Source organism: Pelobates fuscus, chromosome 7, assembly GCF_036172605.1.
Source record: "Pelobates fuscus isolate aPelFus1 chromosome 7, aPelFus1.pri, whole genome shotgun sequence".
Classification (NCBI taxonomy): Eukaryota; Metazoa; Chordata; class Amphibia; order Anura; family Pelobatidae; genus Pelobates; species Pelobates fuscus.
In genome coordinates, this window is record NC_086323.1 from 209561882 (window position 1) to 209583243 (window position 21362).

The 21362-nt window shown below is 41.2% G+C and overlaps 1 protein-coding gene across 3 annotated transcripts in view; it reads left to right on the forward strand.

The window, feature by feature from the left end:
• The window catches only part of DDR2 (discoidin domain receptor tyrosine kinase 2), a 288811-nt gene that overhangs the window by 194615 nt on the left and 72834 nt on the right, over window positions 1-21362 (forward strand). For 2 of the 3 annotated variants that reach the window (XM_063427125.1, XM_063427126.1), the window contains exons 8-10: window positions 1088-1331; window positions 2840-2902; window positions 20171-20301. In XM_063427125.1, the coding sequence (XP_063283195.1) occupies window positions 1088-1331; window positions 2840-2902; window positions 20171-20301 (438 nt within the window). The remainder of the gene's footprint in view (window positions 1-1087; window positions 1332-2839; window positions 2903-20170; window positions 20302-21362) is intronic. The other variant, XM_063427127.1, reaches the window with a different exon arrangement.

The window sequence follows — 21362 nt, forward strand, 5'->3', positions numbered from 1 at the left end:
AGTGGACACTGAATACCCTAGCCTAGCTATCAATTTCCCTATCTAATCAGCAGCAGCTAAACTTTCCCTCCTCTCACTAAGCATGCATCTTCAGAATGAATCGAAAATGGATGCTGGGAGGGAGGTTGGAGGGTGTGGAAGGGAGGGAGTGCTGCTGATTGGCTGGAATGTGTCTGCTGACCGAGAGGCACAGGGTCAAAGTTTGCTCAATGATGACGAATAGGGGGCGGATCGAACTGCGCATGTGTTCGCCCGCGGCGGCGAACGCGAACACGCTATGTTCGCCTTCGCCAGGAACTATTCGCCGGCGAACAGTTCGGTACATCACTATTGTTTAGCTTTTGTACAAAACCAATAAAAAACAGTGTTATCTAAACAAATCTTTCACTTTATGAATTGTGATGCTGAGCTAATTCTGGCACTCATCTGGTGGACCAGAATTAATTTATTTATTTATTAAAGTCTTTGATAAAGCAACCGTCCTCTCTCCACCCCCCACCCCCCCCCCCACCCCCCACCCCGCTGAGACTTACATGGCATCCCTACATTCTTCCTGTAAAAAAAAATATATATATTTTTTTACTTAACTTACTGCAGTGTGTTTCATTAAGTGTTTAATATCACCTGGTGTGACTTTGACTCCTAGAACCTGCAGTAACACCCTTGTGTGTGATTAAAGTTCAGTTAACAGATTACACAGAGCACTTTTCAAATGTATACTAAATGATATTTCACAAAGCTAGAGCTGAAGGATGATATGTACCTCAGTGAGGATGGAAGTTCTTTGCTATTCTCCCCTCATTGATGGTCTACCACAATGTGTGGACCATGTGCTATATGGGGTAAGGAGCTAACCATGCAGTTATCTCAGTAGAGAACAAATCCCTGTAGGAAAAAAAACTGCTTTCTATATAACTGCTAGCTATTTCACGAGATGGAATTCTAATTCCAATCAAACAATTACATTTATTAACAAATATAATCATCCGAACGTCAAACATCTTACTGAAGCATTATTTGGCTATTTACGGTGGGAAACAAGTCACTTTAGCTCTCTTCTAAGCATTTTTCACTTGGAATTTTACAGGTTCATTGTAACAATATGTTTTCCAAGAATGTGAAGATGTTCAAGGAGGTGCAATGTTTCTTTCGCTCTGAGGCCAACGAGTGGGAAACCAATTCGGTTTATTCCGTTTTAGTGTTGGATGACACAAACCCCAGTGCTCGATATGTCACGGTACAACTCAACAATCGCATGGCAAGGGCCATCAAATGCCATTATTACTTCGCTGATTTTTGGATGATGTTTAGTGAAATCACCTTCCAGTCTGGTAAGTAACGCCAAAGAATTAAAAAATGAAATCATTGAGACAGGTGTAAAACATTGGTATGACCAGTCTGAAAAATGATGAGTCCCTTCAATTAGTTGTCAATAATATAGGAATATACACCCAAGCAGATTCATGTCAATGGTTTAATCGGAAATAAATAGACAAGTGTATAAATTGTAGTGTAAGTATATAGAGATAGGTCAAACCCAAGCCTTAATGATGGAAGTGGAACCTATTAAATGATCTCTGATACAATAAACTGAATATGCATGCCATACAGGAGCTAAAAGAACAACAAAACACATGTCAGTGTCATATTAACAAAATACAAGAAATTCCCATGGCTGACTGAGACACATGTCAAGTTTAGATATAGACCAATCTATCTGATGATCAGAAGTAGACTTGTGGATTCGGTTTCAAAGGAATCGCAACTTGTCTGGATTTTGGACATTTGGCAATTTGTTTGAATTCCGAAACTCCAAAACTCTATATGGATTAATCATGAAACAAATGAAACGAACAATGAATTGTTGTATCAATAATTCAGAGTTCTGCCTTAAAAAGATGATGATTGATGGAAAAAAAGAGGGGGCTAGTGGAGAGCCACTGAATGTCCCGCCTCACTTTACAGATAAGTTAGAATTTACCAATACAGGAAAAAAGGAGGCAAAGTAAAAAAAAATCTCTATTTATAAATAAATAACATGTAATCCTGTTTTCGTTCTATTTGTAGCTTCTTCTCACTTGATCAGCGAGCCAAATTACCGAAATACTCCTATCAGTTTTCTGCAAAATATATACATAATATTATGTCATGTTTTCGCACCATTTTGATTCATCCAAATATTTGGAGAAACCCATGTTTTCACCATCCACAAGTCTAAACAGAAGATTATTTTGATGGGCAGTGCTGATGTAAATTCACTCGGCGTGCAGTTTATACTGCCGGACTGGGGACCTAATTTATTATCTGTTCTACCTTCGCCCAGTGCTGCCAGTACTTTCATTTATTCAGACACAAATGAAATGACTGCTCGCGATGATAGAAGCCACATCTTGCATGGCTCCACATTGGTCTACGTATGGCCGCACTTATAATTGTGCACGAAGTGAACAATCTCCACTGATTATATCGGCGACTATTTCTCTTACAGGTTAATGCCAACAGATCGAATGATTAACACGATTATCATTAACTTGCTTTCATGTCAACATTTCTCCAGTTTCACAGCATTAAAGGATGATCTAAAATCAGAGTTTTGAGTCCCCGTTTATATTTTGGCCGAATTTTCTGTAATCTGTTACTGATTTTAGTGTTTTACTAATCTGACATGTTTGAGGGCTTTAGTTTTAACATCCATACTTCCTGGCTACTCATTTTGCGGTTCACGAGATATAATTTCAGTTATGGTAGCTGACACAATCAGTGGTTGTGTCTATTTAAAAAAAACAAAAAAAACATTTGCAAATTTTTTTATCATTTGCAATTTCTTTTTCTATATTAGATGCTGCAATGTACAACAATTCATTGAGCCCACCACAGTCAGCAAGTGTTCCTACCACGTATGGTATGTACAGATCAAGTACAGGCACTTTTGTCCATACCTAACGCACCATGAAGTTGTCATTGTTAAAACTGAAATTGGATATTTGTAGGCTAAATGCAATTTATCTGCATGAACACTGCATTTTCTGTATCTAAAAATCTATCTAAAAATGGAATCTATAATCTCTGAAACGTTAACAGAAGCATTAGTCCCCTAATTAATGTATTGTATTCCATAATGCTAATGCCTTAACCTATAACCACGTTACTGGCAAAATACTGTGTAAATATTAGTGTTACCATAAAAGACTTCAAAACGGAATATTGACATTTTGATATTATTCTCTCTTTTTTTTTCTTTTTTTTTATATGATCTGCTTTTTATAAATTCATCCTGACAGTCTTCTGACCAGTTTAACCCTTTAAGGACACATGACGGAAATGTTCCCTCCTGCTGGCCTTTTTCTTCTGCAGCTGTGTCCTTAAGGGGTTAAAAGCCTTTTAAGGTAACACTGATATTTATATGTTATTTTGCACAAAATTGTGAAATTGCACAGTGCACGTTAGTTTGTGCCAAAGATATTTTCGATTTATTTCACGTTTGTTTTGGAACTATTGTAGGTGGTTCTTTCTTTTAGGCTGCTCATTGACACTTTATCAAGATTACACTTTATTGATATATAACCCTAATCGGGTATCCATGTATTTTGCAGTATGACATTTAGTCCATGAAGCCTTACTCACCTTCATTCATACTCTAGCTGTGATTTCCAACTCATTCAATAAATATTAAACAGGTTCTGCGCTCGAAATACTTTACACAAAAAATATTTTCTTTATAATCCAAATCTAGAAATAATGACATACATACATAATAGTGCTGGCCATCTGTAACAATAAATAGTGATGCATCAAATAAGCAATATAGTGTCTGGGGGTCCAACTCACATTTACCAGAACACCTTCGCTCTGGCTCTGGGTAATATTGGCTCAATTAGAGAGAGAAATATCCCACACTGGAGGAACTGACTGCCACACAGAATCTGGAACTTTGATCTTGAAGAGAGAAGAACTAAACACAGAGGAACCAACACAGTGGGACATCAAATATATTTATAGTAAAATAAAAACATACCAGGTTTACTACTAAACTACTATGCAAGTTGCCATTGATACAGTGACTTGACATTGTAGGAAGAAGTCCTGTACGTGGGTGAAACACGTCACACTGCATGTCTGCAGGAGGCAATGCCAAAGCGAGTCGGTGGTCAGAAACTAAAACCAGGGACTTTTATCAGTGTTTTGTGTCTGTGAAGCGAGACACCTGGACTTCATGAAAGCTGCTTTTATATTTTTTATTTTACTATAAGTATATTTGGTGTCTCACCATTCTGGTTCATCTGTGTTTAGTTCCTCTCCACTCAAGATCAAAGTTCCAGATTCTGTGCGGCAGTCAGTTCTTCCAGTGTGGGATATTTCTCTCTCCAACTGAGCCATTATTACCCAGAGCCAGGGTGACCATGTTCTGGTAAATGTGAGTTGGACCCCAGACACTTTATTATTTACTCACTAGTGATTGTCACAGATGGTCAACATTTATGTCATTATTTATATATGTATTTGTTTGTGTCACTGGTTCTGCTGGTACTATATACTTACACTGAATATTGCAATAGTTTTTTGAAATATATATAATCAGACTATGTTGGGCTTTAGAGTGACACAGTCCACTATTTCTTGATTTGTGAATGCAATCACATTCATGGTCTTGTTCTTTGGATTTAAGCGCCCTATTCCACATGTTTTTGGTTGATGTTATGATTACCAACCTGTAGAGTTACAAATGTCTCTGCCAAAATCCACAAGTCACTGACATAATGAATGTAAAGTTGCTAAAAATGTCTGTTCACCCCATGCTTCCAAACAGTACAGGAAGTTTTGATAGGTCATACCATTCCTGCAGTTGGGGATGGGTATGGAATAAATGGACCCTACCATTTCACATTAGCAGTCCAGAGATTGATAAAGATTTCCATAGCAGTTTTATATACCTTTATTTTAGAATACACGATTTAACTGTGTTTACTGTATGTGGACATTATGCTCAATGCAGACATTCTTTTTACATTCTGTCACCATTTTCAGTAAGCCGCACTGCTAGTAATGCCTTCAGGATCCTTACAAATACCTATAAGAAATGGACCAAACTTCTGGAATAAAAGGGAATCATGACATGTCACACATGTCATGTGTCCTTAAGGGGCTAAACCATTTTAATTATCTATTTCTGTTACAACTTCTGTATGGGAGCAACACTGTGTTTTGTTTTTATGGTAACATTTCAGACCTTGTATGAAATATTGAGATACGAAATAAGGACACTGTATAACCTAAAAAGCTTTTCATTTTCCAAATATCTTTATTAAGGCTGAACGAATAAGTGAAAAATAAAATGTTGTAAATTGACATTGTTTTAATGTTTAAGTTTGCAGCTATGATATGTTTTCATGCTAGCTAGGAATCCCTGGCTTCAAATACATGTTATGCTAAGATTATTTAAATCGAAAAGTACTCGGTAGAGAAGGGGTTAATGCCAAACTTCTAATCCAAACCCAGTTTGTGTATTTATTTAATGTCTGCTCCTGTGATCAGATAGTAAAACATAGTAAAAGATCTGATATTTAAAGTGTTCTTTTTTATTGAAATGATCATTGAGCAAGTCGAAGGCAGGGTTCATTTGATAGTGGCATGTCTCTGTTCTAAATACTTACAAATGGGACTTGTCTTTGTATGTGTCTGTGAATGTCAGTATGTGAATATCAGTATGTGTGAATGTCAGTATGTGAATGTAAATGTCAGTATGTGTGTGTGAATGTCAATATGTGAATATCAGTATGTGTGTGAATGTCAGTATGTGTATGTAAATGTTAGTATGTGTATGTCAGTATGTGTGTGTGAATATTAGTATGTGAATGTCAGTATGTGTCTGTGAATGTCAATATGTGTATGTCAGTATGTGTGAATGTCAGTATGTGTATGTAAATGTCAGTATGTGTATGTCAGTATGTGTGAATGTCAGTATGCGTGTATAAATGTTAGTATGTGTGTGTGAATGTCAGTATGTGTGTGTATGAATGTCAGTGTGTGTAGGTAAATGTTAGTGTGTGCATGTAAATGTTAGTATGTGTATGTCAGTATGTGTGAATGTCAGTATGTGTATGTAAATGTCAATATGTGTATGTCAGTATGTGTGAATGTCAGTGTGGGTATGTAAATGTCAGTATGTGTATGTAAATGTCAGTATGTGTGTGTGAATGTCAGTATGTGAATATCAGTATGTGTGTGAATGTCAGTATGTGTATGTAAATGTTAGTATGTGTATGTCAGTATGTGTGTGTGTGAATATTAGTATGTGAATGTCAGAATGTGTCTGTGAATGTCAATATGTGAATGTCAGTATGTGTATGTAAATGTCAGTCTGTGTATGTCAGTATGTGTGTATGTCAGTATGTGTATGTAAATGTTAGTATGTGTATGTAAATGTTAGTATGTGTATGTCAGTATGTGTGACAGAGACATACTAGGAATGGCAGATGGATTACTGTAGGATCTGGTAGACTTGGAGTTGTGGATAAAAGGCATATTGCACAGTCTGTTACTCTACATAATTCATTTTCTGCACTTTCAGAGTGTAGTGGTGTCGTGGAGAGAGGCACTGAGGCTAGTGGTGTTGTGCAGAGAGGCACTGAGGCTAGTGGTGTTGTGCAGAGAGGCACTGAGGCTAGTGGTGTTGTGAAGAGAGGCACTGAGGCTAGTGGTGTTGTGAAGAGAGGCATTGAGGCTAGTGGTGTTGTGGAGAGAGGCACTGAGGCTAGTGGTGTTGTGGAGAGAGGCACTGAGGCTAGTGGTGTTGTGCAGAGAGGCACTGAGGCTAGTGGTGTTGTGCAGAGAGGCTTGAAGACTATGGTGAGGCCTAATAGAAAGCAGTTGTTGTTGGGGGATTCCATCATAAGAGGTGTGGAGATGGACAATGGTGGTCTTGTGAGGTGTCTTCCCGGAGCTACTGCTCACAGAGACAGGAGACGTATCTGTAATATTGTTAAGCAAGCAAAGCAGGAAGGGGAATTGGATGTACTTGTCCATTTAGGGACAAATGACTTGGCTTACAATGAGGTTTCAGAGGTTAAGGAAGTTTTTAGTGTTTTTGCCAATGATATACGGCAGGTTGCTTCCACACTGTCATTCTCTGAAGTTCTGCCTGTGCATAACACTCAGAACAACAGGCGGATGCGTATTAGGGACTTTAACTTGTGGCTTGGTGAATGGTGTCGGGAGCAAGGATTTGGCTTTATTGCTCATGGTAGCTCTGTTTGGAATGGAAATAAACTGTACAAAAAAGATGGTTTGCATCTTTCTCAAAAGGGAACAAATGTTCTCAGTGAGCAGTTCAGAGGTTTTGCTAGGATGTATTTAAACTAGGAGGGGGGGGGCAAAAGGGTGATAAAACATCAATCCAATTGTCCCCCAAAACAAGGACAGAAGGTGCCTGTAGCAAGTGTGTTAAAAAATGATAAGCTTAGAGCCATGTCTACAAATGCTCGCAGTTTAGGGAATAAGATCCATGAACTTGTGGCAATAATGGCAACTGATAGTGTAGATTTAGTCGCTGTTACCGAGACATGGTATAATGAGAAAAATGACTGGGACATAGCAATACCAGGGTACTCTTTATATAGAAAAGACAGGGAAGGCAAGAAAGGGGGAGGGGTGGCCCTGTATGTAAAGGATAGCATAAAATCTAGCCTAATAAAGGTTAGTGAGGCGAACATAGATTCCGTTTGGGTTACGTTAGAATTTGGTAATCACACAGTAACTCGTGTAGGTGTGATTTATAGGCCCCCAGGACAAATTGAAGAGTTAGATAATCTACTAGTTGAAGAAATAGCTAAAATGACAATGAAGGGGGAAGTTATCATCATGGGTGACTTTAATCTTCCTGATGTGAATTGGAAAACAAAAATAGCTACTTGTGCCAGGAGCACACATATTCTAAACTCCCTACTGGGATTGTCTCTAAAACAAGTCGTTGAGGAGCCAACTCGTAAAGAGGCCATACTAGATTTAGTGTTAACAAATGGAGATTTGGTATCAGATATTACTGTAGGTGAAAGTTTAGGATCCAGTGATCATCAGTCAGTGTGGTTTAATATAAGAACAGTGACTGAGTCCCACCACACAAAAACAAAAGTTTTAGACTTTAGAAAAACAGACTTTTCTAAAATTAGAATATGTGTAAAGGAGTCATTATCAGACTGGAGCAATTTAAATGGAGTCCAAAAGAAATGGGATTATTTCAAAGTTGCACTACTGAAGGCAACAGAAAATTGCATTAGGCTTGTCAGTAAAAGCAAAAAAATCAAGAAACCACTGTGGTACTCCGCAGATGTGGCCAAAATAGTAAAAAAACAAAAAGTTAGCATTTAGTAATTATAAAAAAAACCAGAGTGAGGAAGACAGAATGATCTATAAGATTAGGCAGAAAGAGGCTAAGCAAGTTATAAGAGCTTCCAAATCACACACAGAAGAGTAAATAGCACAGTCAGTAAAAAAAGGGGGCAAAACTTTTTTTTAATACATAAATGAGAAAAGAAAAGTAAAACAAGGATTAGTTAGATTAAAAACAAAAGAAGGAAGGTATGTAGAAGAGGATAAACGTCTAGCTGACTGCCTCAATGAATATTTTTGTTCGGTATTTACAGATGAAAATGAAGGAGAGGAACCTCAGTTAAGAAAAAAGATAAATGAGTTATTTATTACACGTGAGTTTCCAGAGGAAGAGGTTCTATTTCAACTGTCAAAAGTAAAGACAAATAAGTCAATGGGACCTGATGGAATACACCCAAAGCTATTAAAAGAGCTTAGTGGTGTACTAGCAAAACCATTAACAGATTTATTTAACCAATCATTGATAACAGGAGTAGTCCCAGAAGATTGGAAGTTGGCGAATGTTGTGCCCATTCACAAGAAAGGTAATACGGAGGAGTCGGGCAACTATAGGCCAGTAAGCCTTACTTCAGTAGTGGGGAAAGTGATGGAAACCATGTTAAAGGATAGGATTGTTGAACATCTAAAAACACATGGATTTCAAGATCAGAGACAACATGGGTTTACTTCAGGGAGATCATGCCAAACTAATCTTATTGATTTCTTTGATTGGGTAACTAAAATTATAGATCAGGGTGGTGCAGTAGACATTGCTTACCTAGATTTCAGTAAGGCTTTTGACACTGTTGCACATAGAAGGCTTATCAATAAACTGCAATCTTTAAGTTTGGATTCCAATATTGTTGAATGGATGAGGCAGTGACTGAGTGACAGGCAACAGAGGGTTGTAGTCAATGGAGTATATTCGAAACTTGGGCTTGTCACCAGTGGGGTACCTCAGGGATCTGTACTTAGACCCATTCTCTTTAATATTTTTATTAGTGATATTGCAGAAGGTCTTGATGGTAAGGTATGTCTTTTTGCTGTTGATACTAAGATATGTAACAGGGTTGATGTTCCAGGAGTAATAAGCCAAATGGCTAATGATTTAGGTAAACTAGAAAAATGGTCAGAGTTGTGGCAACTGACATTTAATGTGGATAAGTGCAAGATAATGCATCTTGGACGTAAAAACCCAAGGGCAGAGTACAGAATATTTGATAGAGTCCTAACCTCAACATCTGAGGAAAGGGATTTAGGGGTGATTATTTCTGATGACTTAAGGTAGGCAGACAATGTAATAGAGCAGCAGGAAATGCTAGCAGAATGCTTGGTTGTATAGGGAGAGGTATTAGCAGTAGAAAGAGGGAAGTGCTCATGCCATTGTACAGAACACTTGTGAGACCTCACTTGGAGTATTGTACGCAGTACTGGAGACCGTATCTTCAGAAGGATATTGATACCTTAGAGAGAGTTCAGAGAAGGGCTACTAAACTAGTTCATGGATTGCAGGATAAAACTTACCAGGAAAGGTTAAAGGATCTTAACATGTATAGCTTGGAGGAAAGACGAGACAGGGGGGATATGATAGAAACATTTAAATACATAAAGGGAATCTACACAGTAAAGGAGGAGACTATATTTAAAAGAAGAAAAACTACCACAACAAGAGGACATAGTCTTAAATTAGCGGGACAAAGGTTTAAAAATAATATCTAAAAGTATTACTTTACTGAGAGGGTAGTGGATGCATGGAATAGCCTTCCAGCTGAAGTGGTAGAGGTTAACACAGTAAAGGAGTTTAAGCATGCGTGGGATAGGCATAAGGCTATCCTAACTATAAGATAAGGCCAGAGACTAATGAAAGTATTTAGAAAATTGGGCAGACTAGATGGGCCGAATGGTTCTTATCTGCCGTCACATTCTATGTTTCTATGTTTCTATGTGAGCAGCTGCACGCGGTGGTGGTGGTCTGATCCAGGTTGCTCGGCCTCTGTTCTGTGGGCAGTCTCTTTTAATATGCCTTCACTCTTTGCAGTTATGGCATTGTATGGAGCTGGATGGCTGGAACCTGGGCTGTGGGGCAGTAGGTGGTGGGAACTGCCTCTGTGGTGCTTGGGGACCCATTGGTCTAGTAAAGGGCCGTTCCAAAGTCCATTGTTGAGGAACACACCAGGTATTCATCGGCCCTCCTGGCTGCCTCTCTGAGGGAGGTGGGGTTCCGGTCTCTGACCCACTCCTGGATGTCTGGTGCCAGGCCATTAAAGAACTGTTCCATCAGAACTAGCTGCAAGAGATCTTCTAGGGTGTGGGCTTTGTGTGCCTAGCGCAGCTCTGTGTAGCCTGCAGGCCCATTCTGCATGTGAGTCTTTTTCAGTTTTCTTGAGGTCTTTGAACCGGCTCTGTTATGCCTGGGTAATAGCATACCGGACCAATATGACCTCAGGCATAGTTTCTGATCTCTTCATCTGGGACAGTGCGATATCCTTCCGCTGCCCTCCCAGACAATCTACTTGACAATAACTGCACCCATTCCTCAATCTCAATCTCATGTAGGGCACATTGTCTTTCAAAATCTTGGAGGAATGCATCAATATCCTCCTCCGCCTCTACATAGTATTTAAATGCTTGATATGGGATTTTGGGCTTACCCTCTGGCACTGTGGTTACTGCTGGTGTTCCCTTTGGTACTTGCTGCTCTTTCTGCCGCATCACGAATTCCTGCACCTCTGTCATGGTGCAGTCGATGATCTCTGTGGGTGGGTTTTCCCCATAGATGGATAGCCGAAATTGCAGCTCTCTCTGGAACTCCAATTGTTCCCATGCGTTTGCCGAACCGCTTTGTTCGGGAGCCGAACTGCTATCCATTCGGTATTCTGTCATTACTTCAGCAACAAGCACAGCCTTTTTCTTGTTACTTGCTGGGATGCCTCTTGTCTCTAGGAGATCTTTTAGTGTAGACCGCTTGAGTATAGAGTAGTCGATCTCCATTCACGGTCCATTGGTACTGCTGACTCCTGTTGCTTGTTCCTTTGTGAGCTCAGGATCCCAACGCTTCTAACCAATGTAGCGGAGAGCAGTGGTAGCAGGGCTTCTTCTCCGCTGGCTACTCCAACAGCTACTCAGGAACACACAGGGTACTTCAGGACATCAGGCATAAATACAAGATGATACACGAATATCCCAATAACTGGACGACACTCAGTATTAGGAGCAGAACTGATCCTTTAATGGCCAGGCTGGCCTTTTATGCAGGTTTTGCCCCAAAGGTTACCATCCGGTGTACCTTGTGGGGCACCGATACAAATTTACATCAACAAGTAAAAACAGAGTTAAGTCACAAGACACTCCCATACACTGTATACAATCCCACCCCTCTGCTCAGGGGATAATTGAGTTAATTACTGTATCAACTCAATTATACCAAAGGAGAAAAATCTAAAGTTTTACAGTTTTCTGAAAACACCCCAAAAACATATCCTACATTCACAATTCCAACATCCCCTGACAGACCCAATCTGGGGGAGCAACATACTGAAAAATCACCCATATCGGTTCATGGGGTTCGAAAGTTTAATTGATTTCTTAGTTTTACTTACCACACACGAGGTGTAAGCCGAGAATAGTTCCATGAGTTTTGGGTGTGCGGTTGGTCTTTGTTCAGGAAGTTGAAATACATGAAAATATACAACAGCATATTTTGTGTCTTCATTCATTTAATTTCACCCGTTATATGGTTCTTTTTACCGAATGCCGCTCTGTTCCCTTGAGTTCCTACGAACTTATGCGAGGATGGAAGTCTCTGCGGTGTTCATGCCATCGCATGTCCGATTTGGGTTCCAGACACTCAACGACCAAACACCGCTGGGGCAATTCATATGTTAAGATGGCCACCGCCACGTGTTTGTATGACGAACGGCGGCCACCCAGGGAACACCTAGTTAGTTAATGCGGTTGGCAATTAAAGCAGTGTGAATACAGTTAGGGAGGTCAATTGATGCCACGCTCCTCTCCTGGGTGGCCTGGTTGTTCGGTAGTTTGTTCGTTTGTCGAACACTATGGTGTAAAATTGTTGAAATAGGATTCTTACCGAACAGCCAGACGAACCAGAGTTAGTATACAGTGTTACTTGTTTCCTCATGTAACAAACAGGGCAAGTAACTGAAATACAACTTACAATACAAATAGGGTGGGTGGACAGCCCTTAGCAAAAGGAAGGTATTGTGGTGAAGACCATTCTGCTACATCTTCCAATTGTGAATATAATATTTTATTAGACATAATAGAGCATAAATGATTGTACTTTGATATGTATAAGAAACATTCAATCATTAATTTCCTTTTTTCACATTGTCTACATACACTGATCAGCCACAACACGAAAACCACTGACCGGTGAAGTAATAGCATTGATTATATAGTTACAATGGCACCTGTCTATAAATTGGGCAGCAAATGAACAGTCAGTTCTTGAAATTCATGCTTGACTTTGACGAGGGCCAAATAGCGATGGGTAGACAACTGGGTCAGTGAGGGCGTGAGCATCAGAACTGGACCCTGGAGCAATGGAAGAAGGTTGCCGGGTCTTGAAATGATGCCCTCTGATGTCCCCTGGGTCTGGAAATGATGCCCCCTGATGTCAGTGGTCTCTTCCAGCAGGGTAATGCATCTGGCCGCACTGCAAAAATTGTAGATTATGCTAGCTTTAGTGTACCTATAATCTTAATTTTATTAATGACAGGAGGCGAGTATTTGCTTAAGTCTCTCTTTACTAGAACTCCACAGCAGCACAGAAAACAACCAATCAGAAAAAGTTAGGTACCGTATTTATTCGAGTATAACGCGCATTTTTTTTTAACCGATTTTTAATTTAAAATTAAGGGTGCGCGTTATACTTGAATAAATATACCTTCCAGGACCGCCGGGCTCATTACAAGCCCGGTGGTCCTGGGGGGTGGGCAGCAAGCATTTACTCACCTCCGTGCAGCTCCTCCAGCTTCCCAGTGTAAATCTCGCGAGACCCGCGGCCAGCTCTGACGCTCTGACGTCGTCAGAGCTGGCCGCGGGTCTCGCGAGATGTACACTGGGAAGCTGGAGGAGCTGCACGGAGGTGAGTAAATGCTTGCTGCACACCCCCCCAGGACCGCCGGGCTTGTAATGAGCCCGGCGGTCGGTATTATCGAGCACCCACTCGAATATTTATTCGAGTATAACAAGCACCCTAATTTTAGATTAAAAATCGGTATAAAATTTTATACCGATTTTTAATCGAAAATTAGGGGTGCGCGTTATACACGTGTGCGCGTTATACTCGAATAAATACGGTACTATAAAACTCCCCTCCCCATGCATCATTTCCTCTTTCAAGCTGCGACAAAACAGAATAAAAGGCAGAGAAACATCATGGGGAAGAAACGAAGTCCTAGGTACGATGAAAATAACGATGTCCATCATCCGAGAGTAACCGTCCTACTAGATAGTGTTGATGGACTGTAAACTGAAACGAGAGAAAAACAGAATCGAACAGGTTGATTATCCAATGAAATGTACTCTGAATAAGCATGTAGGTACCCAATGTAGCAACCAAAATTAACCTTAATATGTAGATATCCCAACCCTACTTATGAAAAAAGCACAGACATAAGGAATAAGCGACAGGTAGCACAGACAACAAACAGAGTTGCATACGTACCTGATAATCTAAATTAAAACATTAAACAAGGGAGGGACAAGAATGGGTGGGAAATACTCGCCTCCTGTCATTAATTAAATTAAGATTATAGGTACACTAAAGCTAGCATAATCTACAATTTTATAACATGACAGGAGGCTTCGTATTTGCTGTTTTAACGCTCAGTTCATCAATCCAACGCTGTTTGTGTCGCTGGTATCTATTCCAGGAAATTTCAGGGTAATCCTAATCGGACATTCCAAGAACGATAAACGACAGCAGACGGATCAAAGAAGATGCCAGTCGACGAAGCATCTCCAATACAGAAAAAAGCACCATCCGCTGGTAAATCCATTGTACGCGGTGTTGCGACCTGTTTCCCAGTAGTTGGTCCATGAGCTGGCAAGCTGACTTATTAGCCATATTCCTGTAGTTGTATAATATTGAAGTTCAAGCTCGGACACACGATCCGTAAGGCGGCTCCTCCCATCGTGCCAGGGTCCTTTGGCGATGCGGCCTTGAAGATAGATCTCCAATCTCGAGGAATGCGCCTAAGTCCCCCACCAAAATCGCAACAGAAAAACCGAGGAAGATCTTCCGTTCCTTCCTGTCCTACCCGGTGGGATGTCTCATCCGAGGATAAAATCATAATGCAGGAAAGAGTGTGGCCAAACCAGCCCTACTCTAAGTGATACCAATATTCCAAATGGACTGTGTAAACCTCGGACGCAGTAGAGAAAAAGACTCCAAAGGACGTCCATTCAAGGTTCCGAACTGAACTTGTGTGGAGGAAACGGTGGTCGACTACTCTGGGAATAGTGAATCCCAGAAATCTTCAAAGGAAGGAAAAAAGCAAACTGGAAACGCAGACTTCCATCCAGAAATGCCCTCGTCCAAGAGTGAAAGATGTCTGTGTAGGAGTCGGGGCACACCAGGAATCTCCATGAAGTCTCGTAGGTCTCCTTGACGATAGTTGAAAAGTAGGTAGCGCGAATAAAACAAAATGGCTCTCATGAAGGATAAATAGAGCATAGACGGAGGGTCCTCCTCCGAGGAGACGGGTCAGACCAGCCGTCTTATCCCAAGATCATAAAGACCGGGGAACTCAAGACAACCGGGGTTTCCGGTCTTACCCTGTGATCCATACGTACGGTTTTATCTTCAGACCGGGAAATAGGCCTTCCATAATCTTGTTACCCGAGCGAGGCAGTGCCCGTCTGCTCCATGAAGGTCTCCATATCTCCTGACATGTAGACATGGGAGAAACTGTCAGCGCAGTTTGTTCGTAATGGTCTGGAAATCCAAACAGAAAGCAATCTCTGTATTACATTGTGCAGAATATGCCAAAAAAAACTGGACACTCCTAGCACCAGAGGGCCATCCGTTAGCCGTACCAACTCCAGGAGTGAGTGCCAATAAGTGGGAGGCTCCCCCTGTTATACCTCTGAGTATTTCTTGCGCATTTTACAGCGGTCCGGATCCAGGGATCTAGTCTAAACATGTAAGTCTTGCATGACCAAGCAGATCTCTAGAACGAAGTCAGTAGCGTGGAAGTCCGCTCTAATTGAATGTAGGAGGGACGCCTCTCTATGTAGTCATCGATGTTTTGCACAGGTACAAGTCTGTGTGATGAATAAATGGCCGGTACAGTAGAGCGTCGAGTGTATGAGAGAGCCGCGCTCTCTACTACTGTGATCGCATACCATGAGAGCGTCCGGCTGTTAGCCTGAGCGGGCTGCACCCGTTATTAACCAACAGCAGAGTCCACATCCGTGACCGGTTCTCTCTATGCGAGTGGGTCCTCTCAACCTGTCCTCTGAATCCAGCCCGGTATCTGGTTGAGGACAAGTGAGGGGTTGCGCCCTCTAATAACAAATCAGTATCCGGTTCAGTATGAGAGGGCTCGCCCTCTTTTCCCGAAAGTAAATATACCCGGACCGCGGTGATGGAGGGCCGCACCCTCCCGTGGTGTAAATTAGAGTCCTTAGAGGTTCAGGGTGACCAAACTGTAGGGCGCACCAATTATTAATGGCAGCATAAGGCTGAGGGCAATCTTCGGAAACAACGATGGAAAACTATCAACCGACTATCCGGATCCCGTGCATGCGCGCGGGGTCCAGGTAGACCGTTGGTAGTCTGAGGAAAGCTGGAGACGTTCTCCTGCGATCCACGAGTGCCCGGGAGGTCGGAGAAGGTCAAGTCAGCCTCCCGACGACCCGAGCGAAAAGGAAAAGGAAGTCAAGAAAAAAATAAAAAATAAAAAATCAACAATAAAAGTAGATAAGAGAAAATACCCCCATTCTATCTCGGATAGAAGGCAAACAGCAGGCCGAAAGGTAAGAAAAATAAGTCCCACTGGACAGGGCCAGGAGCTAACCCAACGCAGGAAAAAACTACCGAACCCATAAGGATTCTGGGAGGCAGATACGGAGTAGCAGGTAAAGACAAGGAAAAACACTGCTTTCTCCTGTAGGAGACTGAGTACCGGTCCTTGCCTGTGCGAAGTTCTCCTTGGAGATGTGCCGACGCCGGTTTGGAGTAAACCGTGGGTGTGTCCGGGGTCTTCATAAGAAACTTTGCCCTTCAGTCATGAGGTTTAGGGTCTTCACCCTTCCCACCATCTTCAGATGGCCGTATACTGGTGTCCCCTTGAACACTATGGCAATGGTGTTCGTCTGGACACCTGCCTATCACCACGTCACTGGTGGACACTGGGTTTTCCCCAGTGATATTACCCCTGGCCTGCGGCCAAAAAGGGGTTCGGCACTAATAGTGTACCAATAGTGTAGGTCCGTCAGTAGGGCATAGGCCCAGTAGGCCAAACGAATTGACACAGAAAGGTTAGTCAGGCATATAGTCACAGACATAGCAGGTCATACAAGTAGGCACCGACATAGCAGGCTATTCAATGGGGCACAGACATAGCAGGCCACTCAATGGGGCACAGACATAGCAGGCCAATCAATGGGGCACAGACATAGCAGGCTGTTTTAATGGGCACAGGCATAGCAGGCCGTTTAATGGGCACAGGCATAACAGGCCGTTCTTATAGGTACAGACATAGTAGGCCGTTCTTATGGGCACCGACCTAGCAGGCCATTCTCATGGGCACAGACATAGCAGGCCATTCTTATAGGCACAGACATAGCAGGCCAATCAATGGGGCACAGACATAGCAGGCCAATCAATGGGGCACAGACATAGCAGGCCAATCAATGGGGCACAGACATAGCAGGCCAATCAATGGGTTGTGTATTACCATAATAATATATTTAACATGAATTTATATAGCGCCTTCCAATGCCGTAGCGCTTTACAGTGGGTATTGAATGAGTAACGGGGACCTCTGAGTTCGGGTAGAGGTCCCTAAAAATTGTAGATACTCAGGGCATCTTGTGACATAAGACCCTTAGACAATCAACCCTTTTAGACAGCGTAATGCTGTGTGAGTAACTTGAACCGGGACTGGCAGTCCCTATGTGCACAGCAGTCAAATAGTGGTATTCCAGCTGTATTGGGTATAAGCGGAAGTATTCCAGTGACCATCATGTCCATGAATGTAAGGTACACTAGGCGCTACTGTCCATGAACTGTGGGTAGGTATGCACCTGCACACACGGATCTGTTTTGAAAAAACAGTATCGTATCGGTGAAGACTGGTCTCCCAAACCCGTTAGAGTCAGAGCCAAATCTGCTAATTAAATTTCTGCCATGGACAGCGAAATCATATTAGAGTAGTCCCATCTGAAATCTCACAGCTGGGCCAGAAAAAATATATACTGAGAAGCGAGTGAATTCTAGCGTTAACTGACACTGCATACCCCTGTACAGAGCCTGTATAACAGTTCAAAATACCCGAAATACACAGTAATCCGTGATACACCCTGACAGTAGAACGCACAAAATTAGTGATATGCACTCTCCGCAAAAACCCTCAGCGATCTGAGGTACCACTGTCAGTAAATACACAGCAACCTGATCTGTACTGGCAGCCAAACAAAATCTAGAAATACACTGTCAGTAACAACACACAGCAACCTGTGATATACACTGTCAGCAAAAATCCACAGTAATCTGTGATATACAGAAATCTGTGATATACAGCAGTCTGTGATATACAGAAATCCGTGATATACAGAAATCCGTGATATACAGAAATCCGTGATATACAGAGATCCGTGATATACAGAGATCCGTGATATACAGTGATCTGTGAAATACAGAAATCCGTGAAATACAGAAATCCGTGATATACAGAAATCCGTGAAATACAGAAATCCGTGATATACAGAAATCCGTGATATACAGTAATCTGTGATATACAGAAGTCTGTGACATACAGAAGTCTGTGACATACAGTGGTCTGTGACATACAGCGGTCTGTGACATACATAAATCTGTGATATACAGTAATCTGTGATATACAGTAATATGTGATATACAGTAATATGTGATATACAGTAATATGTGATATACAGGAATCTGTGATATACAGTAATATGTGATATACAGGAATCTGTGATATACAGAAGTCTGTGACATACATAAATCTGTGATATACAGTAATCTGTGATATACAGTAATATGTAATATACAGTAATATGTGATATACAGGAATCTGTGATATACAGTAATATGTGATATACAGGAATCTGTGATATACAGTAATATGTGATATACAGGAATCTGTGATATACAGTAAATCTGTGGTACACAGAAATCTGAGATATGCAATAATCTGTGATATACAGAAATCTATGATCTATAGCAGTCTGTGAAATACATAAATCTGTGATTTACACTAGTCTGTAAAATCACAGCAATCTCAGTTAGTTATGCCATTAAAAACTCCTGTCATAGAAAAACCAGCAATCTGACAGGTAAGAAATCAGACAACCTACAGTGAGCCTGAGATCTACACTGCAAGAAAAACTAATAGGCATAACTGAAGGAAAGCTGGCAAACTAAAGCAGTCCGCCGGGGAATCCCAGAAGGGTGACAAAAACACTGAGCTCCGACCCGAAGACGGAGGGGGAGGGGGGGGTGCGAGTAGGCGCACTCTCCTCCACCCGGTCGGCTGCCCGCGGCTCTGAAAGAAGCTGAGCGCGGCGGGCGGCCACGTGGCGAGCGGGCGGCCACGTGGTTGAGCGGAGCGGCCGATGGGTACTCGCGTCCGACCGCGAGTGCCTCTGAAGCCAGAAAAGAACAAAGGGATTCGGGGAAATCAGGAGACAGCCCGAGGCTAGTCTCCTGAAACCCCAATACAGAGCATGCAGCCCGCGGAAAATGGCGGGATAAGGAGAGTGGGGTAGCGAGGGAAGGGGGCAGAAAGCATACAGGAATCCCCAAGAAACTCCCCAAACCACCACAGAAAGGGAAAGGTTATCCCAAGAATACATGGCAAGCAAAAAATCAAAAGGGCACAATCAATCTATCGAAATGCAATACAAATAACCCACATAAGCCGTAGGAAGAAAAAATATACATCACAAAAAAAATATAAAACATATAAATATATAGAAGAGAAAATATGATACTAAGAAAAATAACTAAGTAAATACAAGAAGATATCAAATATAAAATCTAATAAATCATAATAAACCCCAAACCACCCCCTAGAAGCAGGAGGTAGTGGTACTCTGACCTGTACTGATGCGGAGCAGCAAAGAAAGAGGAAATGATGCAGGGGAGTTTTATAGTACCTAACTTTTTTCTGATTGGTTGTTTTCTGTGCTGCTGTGGAGTTCTAGTAAAGAGAGACTTATGCAAATACGAAGCCTCATGTCATTAATAAAATTAAGATTATAGGTACACTAAAGCTAGCATAATCTACAATTTTTGCAGTGCGGCCAGATGAACATAAGTCCAAAGTGTTTCCTTAACCTCCAAATTCCCCAGATCTCAATCTAAATGAGCATTTATGGGATGTGCTGGAACAACTAATCCAATCCGACAGATCAGAGCTGTTTTGGCAACACAAGTGAAATTTGCACCATATTAGGTGATTTTAATGTTGTGGCTGATCAGTGTATTAAGTTCATGTTTAAATTGAATAAATAAAATACAAGTTTTTCATCTCTTTTTATGTATCTTATATGGGTTGTTTACCAGTAATATATTATCACTTTTTCACAGATCCAACACTGAAGGTAGATGACAGCAATACCCGCATTCTGATTGGCTGCTTAGTTGCAATAATTTTTATTCTTGTGGCAATTATCGTTATAATACTCTGGCGACAGTTTTGGCAAAAGATGCTTGAAAAGGTGGGTTTTAAGTCAAATTGTTACGTTCCAAAATTTTTTCATATATATATATTTTTTCTTATATTTAACAAATATCTGTTGTGAGGTTGGGAAATAAAATTATACAGAGAAATCTACACCTATCTCTATTTTTTGACCACTCTCATCCATCTTAGTTGTGGCAGCACAGCTGCCTATTCGTGTAACTCCCTTCTCTTTTATATCGGTTTTCCCTATATGTTCGTTTATTGTGACCGCTCCCCATTCAGGAGTGCTCCTGCATATGAACGGGGACCACCAACAAATGAATTAATGACTTTACACAATTCGAGATAAGGAAATGTCCGACAGTCCTCGGACGACATTTAACAATGCAAGACATGTGCCAAGCCAGCATTCACCTCTACACATAATTTATATAATTTTAATGACAGATTCGTGGTTATTATTACTTTTATTTAGTACCAGAATTAAAGGGACATTATAGTCACGAGAATAACTACAGCTTAATGTATAGTATACAGCTTAATGTACAGTATACAGCTTAATGTATTGCATATAGCTTAATGTACAGTATACAGTTACATGTATAGCAAATAACATAAAACGTATGTTAAAAAAAAATAAGACTTGAAATCCACAGTAAAAAAAACATTTATCCCATGAGTTGGAGACCCCTGAGTTTCTTTTTAACTCTTCTGAGAGGTTATCGAGCTTCTCTATGGCCATAGTAACGTTACCATTGGGGCCTGTGTTATCTGGAATGAAGGTGCAACATGTCATAGTGTCAGGAAGTATTTTACAAACACCCCCCTTTTCTGCAAGGATCATGTCTAGGGCCGTTCTGTTTTGAAATGTAATTTGGGAAGTAGCCTGTAATTGCTCAGCTAGACCCTGGAGAGCATCTTTGGTATAAATAACAAACCATTGTTGATTATAGTAAATATAATTAATCCAATTAACATTCTTGTTGGCCGTGATGAGTGGGATCAAGGATTTGAATCCTGCCGCAACTTCATCTCTTGCTTTAAATTCGTTAGGTACCCCCCTCGGCACACCTATGGCATCTGTGTATATGTGTG